The 17,123-nt window shown below is 46.4% G+C and overlaps 1 protein-coding gene across 4 annotated transcripts in view; it reads left to right on the top strand.

Annotated features, from left to right (window-relative positions):
* Positions 1 to 2,065: 2,065 nt before the first annotated feature.
* The window catches only part of AK4 (adenylate kinase 4), a 66,353-nt gene continuing 51,295 nt past the window's right edge, over positions 2,066 to 17,123 (top strand). The window contains exons 1-2 of one of the 4 annotated variants that reach the window (XM_080801539.1): positions 2,066 to 2,145; positions 2,713 to 2,996. In XM_080801539.1, coding sequence (XP_080657665.1) covers positions 2,852 to 2,996 — 145 coding nt within the window. In that variant the 5' untranslated portion in view covers positions 2,066 to 2,145; positions 2,713 to 2,851. The other 3 variants (XM_080801540.1, XM_080801542.1, XM_080801541.1) reach the window with 3 other exon arrangements.

Below are 17,123 nucleotides of genomic sequence, written 5' to 3'. Positions count from 1 at the left end.
AATGTCCGAAATTTTAGAAAAAGAAGAGGTTAAGGGCCAAAGTTCCCACAGCAGACAGAGGAGCCACAAGGCCACACAGCTCCCCATGTCTCAATGCTCAGTGTGGTAGAGCAGTGAAAACGTTTTCAGAATGTGGAAACCATGCTTTCCAAGTGCTGATTTCCAGATTGGCAGCCTCAGCATTAACCCAGGAACTTGTCAGAAATGCCCACCTCAGACCCACAGATTGAGAAACTGCTGAGAAGGGGCTCAGCAAACCTGTTTTAAACAAGCCCTCAGAGGGATCCTGACACATGCTGATGTCTGAGGAGGACTGCAAAGTATCCACTATATATGATACAGCATATGGAGGGAAAGGGAAGGGAGAGTTAAGTCACCCCCACATCCCCGAAGCTCTTCTCTCTGTTTGTTCCCAGGTGAAGGGCTGGAGGGACTCAGTGGAAACAAGCTCCTCATGTCTACAGCAGACTCCCGAGATATCTGAGACGAGGGGATGAGCCTATTGAACAAATGCTGGGCGGAGGTTGGGGGCCTCGGTGTGCTCTCAGGCACATGGAGCCTGGGCCTTGTCTGGCTGGCTGGCTGTGGAGGAGATGCTGGAGGAGGGGGCTTGGGCTGCCAGAGGCAGACAGAAAGAAATACTCTGCCAGGCTCTTGCTTACTCAGGCCCCCTTCCCCCCTCAGAGGATGCAGCCAGGACTCTAGAAGAGTCTCTTCTCCAGGCTGTCCCTCCCCATTTGTGGTTCCATTCAAAACCATGCAATGCATTTCCCCAAAGCTCAGCCTGTAGAAGGAGGGGAGGGGGGAAGGTTGCAAAGATGTATGGAAGGCTGAAGATTTTTTTTTTTTTTTTAAGATTTTATTTACTTATTTGACAGGCAGAGAGCACAAGTAGGCAGAGGCAGGCAGAGAGAGAGGAGGAAGCAGACTCCCTGCTGAGCAGAGACCCCGATGCGATGCGGGGCTAGAACCCAGGACTCTGGGATCATGACCTGAGCCCTGAGCCAAAGGCAGAGGCTTTAACCCACTAAGCCACCCAGGTGCCCCAAGGCTGAAGATTTTTTATTCTGAAAGGACGATTTTTATCTGAGGTGGGGAAATAATAGAAACTGATGTGCACTGAGGATGGACTAGAGACTTAGGGGCTGGCAGTTATCACACTTGCGCCAGTAGGAAATGAAGGCTGTGAGGAACGGCTGGGTGAGAAGGAACAGATATAAGAGAATACGGAGTGGCACTCAACGTGGGGCTGGATCCCAGGACTCGGATCACGACCTGAGCGGAAGGCAGACGCTCCACGGCTAAGCCACCCAGGCGCCACTCTGCCTGCTTGTATTTCCTCTTTCGCTGTCTCTGTCAAATAAATAAATAAAATCTTAGAGAGAGAGAGACTATAGAGTGGGATACGCAGGGGAGGGGAGGGAAGATAGCACCCTTTGGACTTGGTGAGTTGTAACTGTAGTGCCAACATCCTGCGCCCTGCCTGAGGTCCTGAAATCAGCTGGCTCTAAGAACTTGAGCACAGGTGAGTGATCACCCCCTCCTTCCTTCTTCGGTAAGGAGCTTGGGCTTTGGAGTCAGGCGGGTGAGGGTTCAAACCGCCATGTGAACTGTGTGGAAGTTCCACCAGGGCAAGGCTCCGCCTCCGGTTTACAGCTATATGCCAAGCGCCTAAAACAGTGTCTGGAACATGGTAGGCGCTCAACAAACATTTTTTGAATGAATGGCGACACGCCAAGCCTCCTTTCCTCATCTGTGAATACTCTATCTGGACCGGTTGTTGCGCAAGGAAATCGCCTAGCCCTGAACTTGACGCACAGTAGGCGATCAACAAGTTGTATTTTTCCTTCGCCTCACCAGCAGACGGGGTCCGCAGGCGATGGCAAGAGAAGGGTCTGTGTCCCCGCGCCCCGCAGCCCCCGCTGGGTGGTGCGGGGCACGTGGGCCCAGAGGGCGGCGTGGGAGCCGAGCGGCGGGGAGGGGAGGGGGCGCCGGCCGGCGACTCTCGCGGAGCGGGTCTCCCCGGCTTACGTAAGGCGCGAGTCCCGCGCGGCCGGCTGGGGCTCGGAGTGGGGGCGGGCGGAGGCGGCGCCGCCCAGCGGGATCCGGGCTGGAAGCCTCGCGGAGCGCCGCGTCCCTGCCGAGGTGCGTGTTTATTTGATTGCTTCGGGTGGAGAGGCGGCCGGACTCGGGCTCCCCGCGGCGGGGAGCGCCTCGGCCCACCCTCGGCGGAGGTGGGCGCTGGGCGGTCCGCGCGGGCCGCAGGCGGCGGCGACTCCGGAGGACTGACAGCCGCTGGGGAGGGGCCGCGGCGCAGACTCAGCGCTGCCCACGTGCGAGGGCCGGGGCAGGGGCTCAGCCCCCAGACCGCCCGGTGCGTGGGGCGACGGGGCGCGCGCGTGGAGTCACCGCCCCTCCCGGCTTCCCCCTCGGTGGAGCCTGGCGCTGGGATGCCAGGCCGCCTAGCCCCTTCCTCGAACGCCGCGTGGGGAGCGAAAGAGGAAGGGCTGGAGGTGGGCCTGGCCGGGCGGCCCTCTGAGCCCCCGAGGTCGACCCCGCCTGGGGCGGGGACTCGGGACTCCTACGGAATCGCGGCGTGGGGGCGAGGAGGGCGGGGATGGGTAGCGTGGCGCCTTTCTCCGCCTTCGAGCCGGCCCCGGCGCGGGGCTGAAGGGAGGGGTTGTCTTCAAAAGTCACTCCTTCCCCCTGCAGGGGCGCCCGGCGAGTCCCCGCGCGAGCGGAGAGTGTCGGAGGCAGAAGGAGCAGCAGCAGCAACAAAGTTCCCGGGGCTTCTCCGAGGCTGCTGTCCGGGTTGCCTGTTTGGCCGCCCCCTCCCTGCCTGGCGAAGGCAATGGCTTCCAAACTCCTGCGCGCGGTCATCCTTGGGCCGCCTGGCTCGGGCAAAGGCACCGTGTGCCAGAGGATCGCTCAGAGCTTTGGCCTCCAACATCTCTCCAGCGGCCACTTCTTGCGGGAGAACATCAAAGCGAACACCGGTGAGGGGTGCGGGGGCGAGGGGCGGGGGTGAGCCGTAGCGGGATCGGGTTAGGTCGGGTCTCCTAGGTCCCCGGGCGCCCTTCCCCCGCCCGCGTGCGGTCGTGCAGGCTCGTACGTGCCTGGGAGCATGCAAACGGTGGCCCACGGCCGTGCGGCTTAACCGCGCCCCTGGAGGAGGCCGAGACCAGCTGGGAGGAGGGTAGGAGGTGCACGGGGCTCTTCCCGTCTTGGGGAAAAGCCGGTAACCACTCAGACAGCCGAAAAACCCGAGCTTCCCGCTCGCCCTGCCTCTTTAAGGCAAAGCTCTCTGTGCCCACACCTTCCCCGCGCCCCCGGGGAACTGGAGCGGCCTCTGCTCTGGCCGCCCACCTGTGGGAGTCGGGTCCCACTGCGCGCTGGGGAACCTGTGGCGCTGCGGGTCTCGCAGCCGCGCGCTATTTCTGCCACTCCGGGCCTCCGGACAGAGCCCTGGTGGCTTTGCAAGGCCTGTCTGTCCGCGGACGCCTTCTAAGGTAAACTCTTACCACGAACTCCCCCTCCTTCCCAAAACGGGGCCTGGCCGTTGGGAGACTACGTAGTAGGAGGCTCGATCTGATAAATTACCTTTTAAATCCTGTTTCCCTGGAAATGGCTTCTTGAGAAAGTCTCCTTTGGCTGGCGTCGTGGATTTGGGGATGTAGATCGCCTGATCCTTTCGTCTTTCAGTAGGTCCCTTCACCCCTCTCTTTCCACCCCACGTCCACCCCAGTTCCTGATGAACTGGCGTTGAAGGCGCGAGGTGGCTGTTGGCGCTGCTAGTGCGTAACCCTCTGGGATGCATGTGCTCATAATTAGCAACTCCTTTACGAAAACTTGTTACTGCAGACGGGGTGCTGAACCGTCGCTGCTGTCCTTGGAGCTGACCAGGGTGGTTATTGCCCATCGGTGGGCTAATTATCCAGAGATCTTCATTACAGAAGCACAGATTAGTTTGAAGAGGTGGGCGGAGGACTGTGCTGGAAAACGGCATAGAAGCTAGGAATTAAGAAACATCTCCAAGGCAGAGTTTATTCATTATCTCTTAAGCTATTGCAAAAAGCAAGCTTTTATTTTGATTCTCAGAAAGACTGGGCCTCCTCCCCGTCCCCTCCCCAGCCTCTGACTGTGTAGAGTTCTGTGTACCAGGTCGTACCTTGAATTTTTTCTCACCTCAATTGGGTCTATTTTCATTTTAATACCACCTTTGGCTGCATTTTATTCTTTTTGTTTTGGAATGCAGTTTGGGGGAAGAGCAGTGTGAGAGGGAAGGCTGGCTCTCAGCCGGAGGGTTTTGTGATTGGCTCCGGTTTCTCTGTGGTAGGGAGCCAGAGGCAAGGTGAGGGGAGGAAACGATGCAATGGCTTTGAGCCCATTCCTTAGCATTTTTTATACCTGCCTTGGGAACTGGTTTCCTTCTGGCATGAAGGACTGCACCTTGTCCATCCCAGACTGGATTAGTGGTGCCCTTCCCATTTTTAAAGAGAATGTGATGGGAAGTCGCTTACTTCTGAATTTTCTTAGAGGTTTTGAAGACTTTCCAGATGTTTTCCCTTATTCTCACTTTAAAAAAAATTTTTTTTTAACTTTCCTTGTTTTTTTGGATTTTAGTTTCTGTTCCCTTTCACATGCCTTCATTGTTCACAGAGTTTCTCTCTGCTGTAAGACTGTGACTGTTTAGATTTTGTTTTTCTCTCGGGAGCTAAGTAGTTTTTGCATAAACCAATTTAAAAACTGCTTTTCTGCTAAAGAGAAGAAAAACGGAGGGCAGCAATTTCTTTTCAAAGTGGCTTGTTTCTGGTGGACTTGGAGGGTGTTCTAAGATTATTTTTCTCACAGAAGGTTGTTTCTTAGAGTCTTCAGGCTCAGTGCCTGGTAAATAAAACATTCCACTCTCTATTTTTCTGTTACCTGCTGTTAGCTTTTAGCTAATTTTCTGGTAGAGAAATACAACAGCCCCCTTTCTAGGTATCCCTTTATTAGAGTTGAAGGTTTGAAGGAGCACATGAAGCACAACAAAATCCCAGGAAATAAAATGTTGGTGAGAACTTGAGTTGGAAAGTATCTCAGGCCATCTGCTCCAATCTTGCTTCCAGCATACTCCTGTCCACACGGCTTTCCTGCAGCCACTGCCTTCTGAAAAGCTGCTCATCCAGGGAAGGAAGGGCTACTCACCGCTTCTAGGAAGTCTTCCCTTATCTGCCCTGATAGAATTCATTTCTTCACCCAGCACCTAGCTTGTTGATGCTGTCACTTGCCGTGTGGCAAAAGTCTGTCCGATTCATCCCGTCGTAGGTACTTAAACCAAGTACCTGTTACGTGTGGGACAGTGTTCAAGGTACTGAGGGCTGTAGCAGTATTTAAGATAATCCTGTGCCCTTGGTTGTCCCTTCTACCTTCACTGTGTTCCAGTTCCCACTAAAAGAGACTTAAAGGTCAGGGATATGGATGGCGAAGTACCTGGTGCATAAAGAGAGTTCAGCAAGTCTGTGTTGAAGGTGTAGAAGGATAACCTCCAGTAATTGAGTCCAATCTGTTTAATTGGCCTTGACTTATGGTAAAAGTTTGTGTTTACTATGGATTTGAGATTAGCCTAAGATAGTTGTCACTCATTGGCTCTGCCTCATCTGCCTGGAGCAGTACTGCTGAGGCTTAATCAAAGACTGTATTTTATTTGAAGGGTGTTGACCTGGATGCCTGGATGGCTCAGGTCATGATCCCAGGGTCCGGGGATCAAGCCACACATTGGGCTCCCTGCCCAGCAGGGAGTCTGTGGCTCCCTCTCATTTTCTCTGTGTGTGTGTGCCTGCAGGCGCTCTCTCTCTCAAATAAAATCTTAAAAAAAAAAAAAAAAAAAGGAAGACCCACACACCCAAATCTTTGGTTCTCTTTGGTTTTCTTTAGTACTTTGCATAAGTAAATAGAAGGGATAGTTTTCATAGATTGCCATGAGGGGGGTCCTACACTGTGTCACAAGGAATGTTAGCTTTTCTGTGTATGCGTGTACGTGTGTATAAGCATGTGCATGTACACGCGGCCTACACTTAGTAGTGGGTCCTAGTAAAACTCCTTTATCTCTTCTGTTGAGTGATGGTGACTGAAACCTCCCTCTGAAAGGATGTGAGAATCCTGCTTTAGGGGTTGGACAAATACTGGCGCTTTAAAAAAAAATCACATTTTTCTGTACTGGATCTACTCTCTCAAGTGCAGGAAAATTGGCAGATTTCCATTTGGAAGCATCCTGGACTTGATTGGGAGAAACAATGTTCAAGAACAAACCTGTTTCTGCTCTTAATATTAACTGCAGCTCTTGCTGGGGTTTGCAGATGGGACCAGCATTTCAAATTAGACTATGGCCTGAGCCTCTTTTCTTTGAAAAGATGACCTAGTTCAGAGGGCTCAGGTTTTTTTTTTTTTTTAATTTGTTAAGTATAAATGTGTCTTTTCTTATGTAAGAGTGAAAACTTCTGAGCATTGGAAGATAGAAAGGTTGTATTTGAGAGACTTGACAGAGTTGAACAAGGTATCTAAAATAACTTTAAATAGTTAACCTTTGTGTGGATCATAGAGTGTCTTGGCGTATTACAGGATTTCTAGAATATCCTCTGTTCCATTTTTTTTTTTAAGCTTGGTATAGCCCAGGTCAAGGCATTGAGGGAGCAGAAGGCTAACGGAAGACAAAGCACATGCTGGCACCCTGACACCCCCCCCACCAACCCCGGGTGGGACAAGTGTGACATTCTTCCAGGAATTTCCCAACTGTTAATGTTAATACCTTGCTAGAGGGAAAACAACCTTAACTTGACAACGCCAAGGCCTCTGGGGTCTTATAGGTATCTTAGATAGGTCGATCCTCTTTAGCATATGAAAGTTCTTTTAAAACCCAACTCCTGAGAGTATAAAATCCCCACTCCTCAAGATCCTGGTGCAGCAGCTCTTTATGTCCACGGCTCCTGTCCTGTCCTCATGCTTTAATAAACGATCCTTTTGCACCAAAGTCATCTCAAGAATTCTTCAAGAATTCTTGGTGGTTGGTTCGAATCTCACCTGTATTCCAAAACCGTATCAAAGGGTCTGACCAGTTAGGGGCATCTCTTGTTTCAACAGGTCCGCTCTACAACTTATTTTTTCTGGCTTCTTTGAGGGTTTTTATGGGTGTTGGAAGAGAACTATTTGTAACTTTTTTTTTTTTTAGGTTTTATTTATTTGAGAGAGAGCATAAGCAGGGAGGAGGGCAGAGGGAGAAGCAGACTCCCTGCTGAGCAGGAAGCCGGATGTACTGTCCCCTGAGGGTACATTTGCTTTGGCCACATGCACAGCCAAATCTGAGCATTCTTCCAGTATGGTCATTTCTTTTTTTTCTTTTAAGATTATTTGTTGGAGAGAGAGCGAGTGCGTGCACCCACGCACAGGTACTGGTGTGAGCACAAACAGGGGAGGGGGCAGAGGGAGAGACAGAAGCAGACTCCCTGCTGAGCAGGGAGTCCTCTGCAGGGCTCAATCCCAGCACCCTGGGATCATGACCTGAGTTGAAGGCAGACGCTTAACTGATTGAGCCACCCAGGTGCTGCCAGTGTGGTCATTTTTTAAATGACCTAGATTGGAGTCCTGCCTTGTAGAAAATTTGGAAAGTGTGAATTGGATTAGATTTTAGGGCACTGAAAAGTTACTCAAGGTTTTGAATAGGGTACTGACACGAATGGATTTACTTTCTAAAAGTTGACGTTTGGGATGCTGTGTGAAGTGACTCTCGTTAAACAGGAGTGGTACCAGTAAGACCAGTATAGACTAGGAGAGTGGACCATGGCTTGGGTTGGGCATTAGTGGTGAAGGCAGAAATGAAGGACTTTAGGAAGTGTATGAAGGCCAAGCCGACTGGACAGAGTGAGTTGCTTGGGGGGGATGATGGAGAGAAAGCAGCCCACAATCAGCCCTAGGATTTTGGCCTGAGCACCTTGGGTGAAATGTACCTTCAGGGTTGGACTGGAGCATGCCTAATCAGTCTGGTGTGAAACATTTGAGTGACTTGCTGTTTAGTATGCTCTTATGAACACCACTGTATGTGATTCATTGGGCAAATACACCTTCTGTGGCACAGGTTACTAGAAGTAAAATGACTGGACCAGAGTAGTTTTTAAACTGTAGAAGAAGAAGAGAATTTCCCCTTAGCTTATGAATACCCAGTCAAGGTCTTGGTATAAAAGTTGATAATAGATTCTGATTTGTTCATGCACCACTTTGCTTACTAAATATTCTGTGTAAATATAGATACAGATATGCATATATTGGTACACATGTATTTAAACTCTTCTGTATGTTTTTGGTTTGTTTTTTTTTTAAAGATTTTATTTATTTATTTGACAGAGATCACAAGTAGGCAGGGAGGCAGGCAGAGAGAGAGAGGAAAGCAGGCTCCCCTCTGAGTAGAGAGCCCAGTGCGGGGCTCGATCCCAGGACCCTAAGATCATGACCTGAGCCGAAGGCAGAGGCTTAACCTGCTGAGCCACCCAGGTGCCCCAGTGTTTTTCTGATTATAAAGATAGTATATGTAAGTTATCAAAGGTTTAGGAAACCAAGAAAAATAAATAAGACAAACACTTTAATCCCACTAACTGGAAGGAAAGAAATGCTGTTAATACTTTCATATATAGGGTATCCTTCCAGGCTGACTTTCAAGAGTCTACTAGATATGGGGTGCCTGGGTGGCTCAGTAGGTTAAGTGGCTGACCTTTGATTCAGTTCAGGTCCTGACAGAGTCCTCGTTGGGCTCTGCACTGAGAGAGCAGCCTGCTTAAGATTTTCTCCCTTCCTCTCTCCCCTGCTCTTTCCCTCTCAAAAAAATAAAAAATAAAAAAATATATATATATACATATATATATATATATATATACTGTGAATTACTGTTTTGAAAATTGCTTGCTTTACTTTTACAACAAATCATTTAATATTTTCCAGTGCCATCATAGTCTGTTCTTTAATGTAAGTTTAATACCCCTTTGGTATTTCAGTATATTATATATATATTTTTTTAAATTTTTATTTATTTGATGGAGAGAGGGAGATCACAAGTAGGCAGAGAGGCAGGCAGAGAGAGAGGGGGGAAGCAGGCTCCTTGCTGAGCAGAGAGCCTGATGCGGGGCTCCATCCCAGAACCCTGAGATCATGACCTGAGCCAAAGGCAGAGGCTTAACTCACTAAGCCACCCAGGTGCCCCATTTTAATATAATTTTTATCCCATCTTTTATTTTTCAAGAAGGTAACACGTGCAGATGGTAAAATTTTCTTAAGGATTTATTTATTTATTTGAGAGAGTGCACACACACACACACACACACACACACACTGGGTGGAGGGGGGAGGAGTAGAGGGATAGGGAGAGAATCTTCAAGCAGACTCCTTGCTGACCATTGAGCCCAACATGGGGTTGGATCCCAGGACCCTGAGATTATGACCTGAGCTGAGATCAAGGGTAGGATTGCTTAACTGACTGAGCTATCCAAGGGCCCTGAGGGTAAAATTCTCAAATTAATACACTAGGAATGGTGTGGAAAGTCTCTTTCCCCTCCTTGACCCCTTCTTCCCCAGTTACTTTCTATAGGGATAGCTACTAGTTACTTTTCTTGGATATTCATCCAGAGAATTTGCATACATACATACAGTCTTTTGGTATACAAAGCGTGCTTCCCCGAACGTCCTAGTAAATAGGTCTTTTCAACAAATGTGTAAGTGCCAAGCACTGTTGGCTTGTGGGATACAAAGAAGTCAGACAAGGTCTATTTCCTTTTTTTTTTTTAATGATTTTATTTATTTATTTGACAGAGGGAAAAGAAGCAGGGGAAATGGGAGAGGGAGAAGCAGGCTTCCTGTTGAGCAGGGAGCCCGATGTGGGGCTCAATCCCAGGACCCTGGGATCGTGATCTGAGCTGAAGGCAGATCCTTAATGACTGAGCCACCCAGGTGCCCCAAGACAGGGTCTATTTCCTGAAGGAGCTTCTAAATTGATAGGTAGAGGCAGGCAAACCAGGAGAAAGTAATGGAGGCTGAAAGATGTGCATATGTAGGTCCTGTAGCACATGGGGAAGTGTGACCCACCCAGCACTGAGGCGCGGTGGGATAGGGAAGGCTTTCTAGAGATGACTGCTGAGCTGAGTTTTGACAGATGAGTCCCACTACCAGGTCAAGAGATGGGATGGTCGTTGCCACCACATAGCTGCACACTTTCTAGAGCTTTCTTGTGGCCCACAAGAGATCATTGCTTCTGTGTCTTGATCACATCTTTTATGTTATCATTTTGGTCTTTATTCACCTCTTTACTATCAAAGGAAAGGGTAATTATACCTGCTCTGTATTACCTTTTCCAGCTTTCATTACTTGGGCTTGCCTTTGAGATGCACACATACAGCCATATCATAGTTTAGGAAGCTTTTAAACTACTGGTTCAGACTCCTCGAACTCAAGTGACGGCACCTGATTGTGAACCTAGTAGATTGGGTACCCAGACTATTAGCTGCACATCCACCTGTTCCAATGGACATACCGAATTGCCTCGTCCCTTAAAATCTACCGGGTAAATTGTGAAATGGTATTATATTAGGCTAGTGTGCTCTTTAACACCCTGTGTGTAATTCATGTTGTGAGAAGATTTAGGAACTTGGAAATTGTTTTTCTTGGTATTCTTTTATGATGGGTCGGATGGCTTGATCATGTATCGTCTTTTCAGCAAACTAGTTTTTTAAAGCATGAGCAGGTAGTAGAGGCTTTGAATTACTCTGTGTTCCCCTGCCTGCCTCACTTTAGTGTTTAGTTCTCAGGTTAGCCTTTAAGACATGGTACGAAAGGTCTCACTTGTCCAGTTTCACGAAGTGCAGTTAGATGGCTGATGTTATATTTTAACAGTCTGATGTCCAAGTTCCAAGAGTTCTTGTACTGGTTAAACGACAGGCCTGGCAGCAAATATCCCTTATTTAGCCAGAAAGGCTGATAGTATTGAAATAATGCAAAGTCACTCCTGCTCATCAAATTCCCAAAAGGCTAGAAATCAGTTATTTTCTGTTCTTCAGCACTTTCTTACTGACCAGCCGCCTGTGACTTTGGCACTTTGTAGTTCTTGTAACTTGGTCATTGTAACTGACATTTGCCGTGGGGGTCGGGGAGGTCGAGCGTGTGCTAGGCCCTGCGCTGGCTAATGTATGAATATTGTCCTCTAGTTCACGCACACATCTACAGAGCAGTTGTTAACGCCATCATGTTACAAATGAAGAAATGGCCTCAGAGAGGTCGCAGTACTTGCCTTAGGTCAAATAGCTAGTTAAATAGAGAAGCTGGTATTCAAACTTGGGACTCCCTAGGTAGGGTTAAACTGCCCATTAGGTCATGCAGGGACTCTAGTACCTAGTGAAATATCCCCTTACAAACAGCACCGGGGGACCGCGCACTTCAGCTCAGCAGTCCACAAGTACACTGAGTTTCAGAAGGTTCTTCAAGGCTAGGCTGGAGGTACGTGGTTTGTTGTTGTTCTGTTCCTAAAACATTTTTATTTAAATCTAAAGAAGGAAACCCTGACTTCCTCCCTCCCCCAAAAAGAGCTCCAAAAGTTCTAAAATAGAAACTTGATGTAATTGTGAGGAGGTAGAAGTTGCCTTTCGTTCTAATTGTTAAGACTTCTAGCATAATACCTGAACCCGCTCTTTCGTTAGTCATTTGGCAGATGTTTCTGTGCCTGCAATAGGTGTGAGGAGGATGCAGAAGTACCCTTGAGGCACTTACTCGGGTTCAAGTTCTAGGTTTCACATGATGTTCCCATGAGTCATCGTGGGATGTGTGTGTGGGTGAAGTGTTGAGGTCATGGACAAGGTGGGGAGGGCATTGTTCAGGGGCACCTTTCTCCTGGAATGCCTTTCACACTTCCCTTAATCTCTTAATTTTCAGTCTCATTGCTTCCGTGAAGATTTTCCACAGCTGTTGAAGCTACACATCGTTTTCTTCCTGAAATTTCTGTCAGACCCATCTGTACCTCTAATAATGGCATTCATTACCACCTCCCTGTCAGGTGGTCTGTTTTGTAACATCATTTACAGTCTCTCAGCATTGGAATCGTAAACTTCTTCATGTCAGTTCAGTTCAGCAAATGTTTTGATAGCCTATTAAGGCAGGAGGGGAGATGTGCTATAAACAAGGGAAAAATAATCAGGGTAACCCTGTGTACATTATGCCTTATATTCTGTATACTTTTACCACAAAAATATGGTAGTGCAGTGATGGAGGATGATTGGGAAAACTACTTCAGCCTGTGATGTGAGGTCGGAGAAGGCCTCTCTGAGAAGGTGATGTTTAAGCTGAGCCCTGAGAAAGGGTAGGAGCCAGGTGTGTGGAGATTTGGGGGCAGATGGGACGGCGTGTGGTGAGACTTCTTATAGGAGTGAGCTTTTTCCATGGAGGGAGGGAGGGAGGCAGGTGTTTCTGGAGTGCTGTGAGTGAGGAGATGGTAGAAGGGAGGCTGTGAGGGTTGGCATAGGGGCTTGAGGGATGACTGGGGGAGTTTGGCCTTCCAGGGCAAGTGGATGAGAAGTGACTGGGGTTTTGTTGTTACTGTTACTAGTTTTTATGTCTTAACAGCCCTGCTGAGAGATAACTTGAATATAGGAACATTTATCCTTATAAAGCATAAAAACCTAAAGCATAAGTGTCCTTAGAGAATCCTGCAACCATCATCTCATCACCGCTGTCTAATTGGAGAACATTTTCATTACCCCAGAAAGAAACCCTGCGTCCAGTAGTAGTTGTTCCCCATTTTCCCCCTCCCTCCAGCCCCTGGTAATCACTAATTGACTTTCCCTTTGTATGGATTTGCCTACTCTGGATATTTCTTGTAAATGGACTCATACAAGATGTGACTTTGTATCTCGCTTCTTTTACTGAGCATGTTTTCAAGGTTCAACTTTGTTCATCGGTGTAGTTATGTATCAGTATTTCATTCCTTTTTATCCCTAGATAATCTCCTATCATATGGGCATACCGCATTTTGTTTCTTGATTCATTATTTAATGGACACTTGGGTTGTTACCTGCTATGAACATTAGTATACAAATTTTTGTGTGCATATATGTTTTCATTCTCTCAGGTATATATACATGTAGGTGTGGAGTTGATGAGTCATATGGTAACACCATGTTTAACATCTTGAGGAACCGCCAGCTGTTTTCCAAAGCAGCTCAACCATTTTATATTCCCACCAACAATGAATGAGGGTTCCAATGTCTTTACATTCTTGCCAAAACTTGTTAATGTATGTCTTTTTGGTTTTTACCACCCTAGTGAGTGTGAAGTGGTATCTCATTGTGATTTCAGTTTACATTTCCCTAAGGACTAATGACACTGAACATCTCATGTGCTGTTGACCATCTGTATATCTTCTTTGGAGAATGTCTATTCAGATCTTATGCCCATTTGCAGATGTGCTCATTTGTTCCTTCATTGTTGGGTTCTTTATATATTCTGGATACAGCTCCCTTAATTAAGTACATGATTTGCAGATATTTTCTTCCGTTCTCTGTTTTTTTTTTTTTTTTTTTAACCTTTCTTGATGTTTTCCTTAGAAACACACAGGTCTTTAAATTTGATGAAGTCCAGTTTGTCTTTTTTTTTTTTTTTTCCTTTGTTGCCTGGGGTTTTTGGTTTCATTGCCTAATCCAAGGTAAAGCCCTTGTTTTAAAGTCTGGAACTGACAATCAGATTCCCATTTAAACAGATCATCGAGGCTATTTGGAAACTGGATTGGAAGGTTCTAGAGTGAAAGTAGGGAGAACAAAAAAAAAGGGGGGGAGGGAGAACAAACTTTTAACATCCATAAGTTCTTGTTAAATTAGTGTATTCCAATACACTTGTTAATAGGAATAAAAAGTGGTCTCTACTTTTAAGGAATTCATAAGGTAAAACATACACCCAATTAATTGTTTTATAAGGCAGATTATACTGAGTGCTATTTAAAAAAGAATGAATTTTTTTTTTAAAGGAACACTGAAATTACTTGTATAAACTTACTGAGTTCTTTTTGTATCTCCAATGTCTGACATACAGTTAGTGCTTAATAGTTGTTTAATGTACTTCTGGATGACACAACACATCAGTGAAAGCTGAGGGAGAGATGGCATTAGAACTGAACCTTGAGGGATGTGGGAAAGGTACTGGCAGGTCGAAAGTGGGAGCAGGGTGTTATTGTTGGAGGGGTCATATCTGAGAGGAGGTGATTCAAATTAAGGGTATTTTGATTGAAACCTAGAGGTGGTAGAATTATGTAGGCATGGAAATTAGAATTGTCCTTTGGGACTTACATGTAATTCCAGATTGAGTTTATAAATAAGAAGGTGCCTGGGAGTCAGTGCCTTCCTCAAACTCCTTTAGTGGCACGATTGCCATTTCTCCTAGCAAAGTATAGTGTGGGTTGTAGTGGAGAAAAAGTGGAACATACCTAAGATGGTGGCCAACAGTTTTGATCAGGTATAGGGTAGAAGTAATGGAAACGGGGATTTGGGAGAAGCTGAGGTAGTGACAGTAGCACCTAATAGAATTGATTGTGCCTGCAAATGGTGGGAAGGGCAGAGCCAAATGCAACCCTTCAAAGGGTTGAGCTTCAGCGATGGTGGGGAAAAGTGGCCCCATTTAACGAGGGAGGGCAGTCGGGGTTGGGGGTGATGACAAGTTTAACACACCTGCAGGAAGTTCCAGGTGGAAGTTCTCTAGTGGGTTTTGGCGTAGCAAGTGATAGGCTCTGGCAGTTGACTATGAGGCATAGAGGAAGTAAGGTTGGACTTTGGAGTCTGTCATACCTCTGGCTCCATCTCTTCCTGGCTTGGTAAACTTCGGGGGAAGTTATTTAACTTGGTTTCCTCCTTTGTAAGAACTGCCCCCTCACAGGGCTGTTGGGAGGATCAGACAGGGTCGTCTGTGTAAAATGCCTGACAAGTAGGAAGGTTCTCTCTTCGGTTTGTTTCCTTCTTCCATGGAGTCATGATACTTTGATTTCTTTGAAAATCTTCCTCAGTAAATGTGGTGCTTTGAATGGAATCACTGGCATAATCCAGTGGGGTTTAGACAGTGTATAGGGTGTGTGTGTGTGTGTGTGTGTGTGTGTGTATATTATGTGTGTGTACATGTACCAGTGGAGCCTACAAGCACTGTTTTTAAACTATTAATTGTCTTGTCCTCCTATCTTTTTTTTTAAACTAGTCTTGTTTCCATTCTTGTCCAAACAAAAATACTTACCCTAAAGTTATGTGTGTATGTCTTTTGGAAGACTTCCTGGACCCAAAATTGCTTTTTAGAAATTGTGTCATCCTTTTTTTTTTTTTTTTAAGATTTTATTTATGTATTTGAAAAAGAGAGCACAGAGACAGGGGAAGAAGCAAGACTCCCAGCTGAGCAGGGAGCCCGATGTGGGACTTGATCTCAGGACCCTGGGATCATGTCCTGAGCCAACGGCAGATGCTTAACTGACTGAGCCACACAGGCATCCCAAAACTGTGTCATTAAGATGAACATTTTTCTACCTTTACCTGTTTGTCTGATTGGATAAATTTTCTCAGGGTCTTTTAATGTTCTGGACTGCTGATACGTCTGATTCGGCTTTTGGTTTGCTTTGTTTAAATCCTGAATTCTAACTCAACTGCTTATGTATTTTTTCTTCTGTGGACTTCTGTAGCTCTTGGTAAAAATAGCCAATGTAGTTTGTGGGAGAACTATAAAATATCGATAGCGTATATGAGTACAGCTTCCTAATTTTCTTAAAATGCTAACTATAAATACTGTCTCAGGACACAATTTGGTTTTTCCATGAGGGACATTGATTTTTAACTTGCGTTATTTCAGTGGCTTAGTTTTTAAAAAATCAAGAATCTAACTTGGAATACAATGAAAGTGCAAGACCTCCTTCCTGTTGAGCTCAGAGTTTTGTTTTAGTTTTCTAAGGTTTTTAGGAGCTAAACACTATGCATAACAATGAATGTGCTAAGTTTAATTATTCCATTTCTTAATGTCTTAGCATTGGAAGGGATTAGAGTCCTTCTGTCCAAGTGGCCATTCTCTCCTGGGTCCCTTCTATAGCCGCTGGCAGCCAGCTCACCTCCTCTGGAGGCAGGTTTTTTCATTGCTGGACACGTCTGATTGTTGGAAGATTTTTTTCTTTGTACTGAGATGAAAGCCAGTCCTTGAAACTGTCATCCATTAACTGTCGTCCACTTGTCCACCTTCAGTCTTTTGGTGTCGCACACATTAAATCCAGTAACTCTGCAGACAATTGGAAATAGTTGCTAGGTACCACTTCCCTGACTGAAGTCATCTTTTTCACCACCCCGAAAAGAATAGCCCTCATTCTCTCAACCATTCTTTCCATGATGACTTTTCTGGATTCTTTTCAGCCTGGTTTCATTTTGACCCTTTTAAAACTGTGATGGCCTCTATCAGTAACAACTGGCCAAATATGGTAGGACCATTGTAGCTGTCATGGCTTGACTTCTCAATTCTCCTCTCTTACTAAATGAACACATGATTTGGGAGGGTTTCTGAACAGTGTCCTGCGATGCGTACAGTAGCTCAGGTAGCCTTAGAGCCCACGGTACATGTGGCTGTCTCCAAACCTATGGGCAGACACCAGCTACTCAAGGCTACTCCAGTCTGTAGTCCTGTCCTTTGAGTGAGGGGTCTTATCTTCCATCTCCCCCTTGGTTCATTCTGAGGATGGCTAAAGTATTAGGGACAAATCAGAAAAATACTGGGAGTTTGGTGGAATGACCACTTAGCCTAAATATTGTAGGACATTGATCCATGTGATGAACAAATCATGACTAAATTTGCCCAGGTTGTCATTAATTATGGTTTATTGGAATAGTTTTCATGTATTATTTATTTCCTAAAATCCAGGACTCTGATTTTATGCTGAATGCCTTTGTTCATTCAAAGCTCTGAGAGGTAGTGTTTGTCTTTTTTTTTTTTTTTAAGATTTTATTTATTTATTTGACAGAGATCACAAGTAGGCAGAGATGCAGGCAGAGAGAGAGAGAGGGAAGCAGACTCCCCGCCGAGCAGAGAGCCTGATGCGGGACTCGATCCCAGGACCC

The sequence above is a fragment of the Martes martes genome, assembly GCF_963455335.1.
Source record: "Martes martes genome assembly, chromosome: 4".
NCBI lineage: Eukaryota > Metazoa > Chordata > Mammalia > Carnivora > Mustelidae > Martes > Martes martes.
The sequence above is the reverse complement of the archived record's forward strand: the minus strand, read 5'-3'. Positions and strand labels throughout refer to the sequence as shown.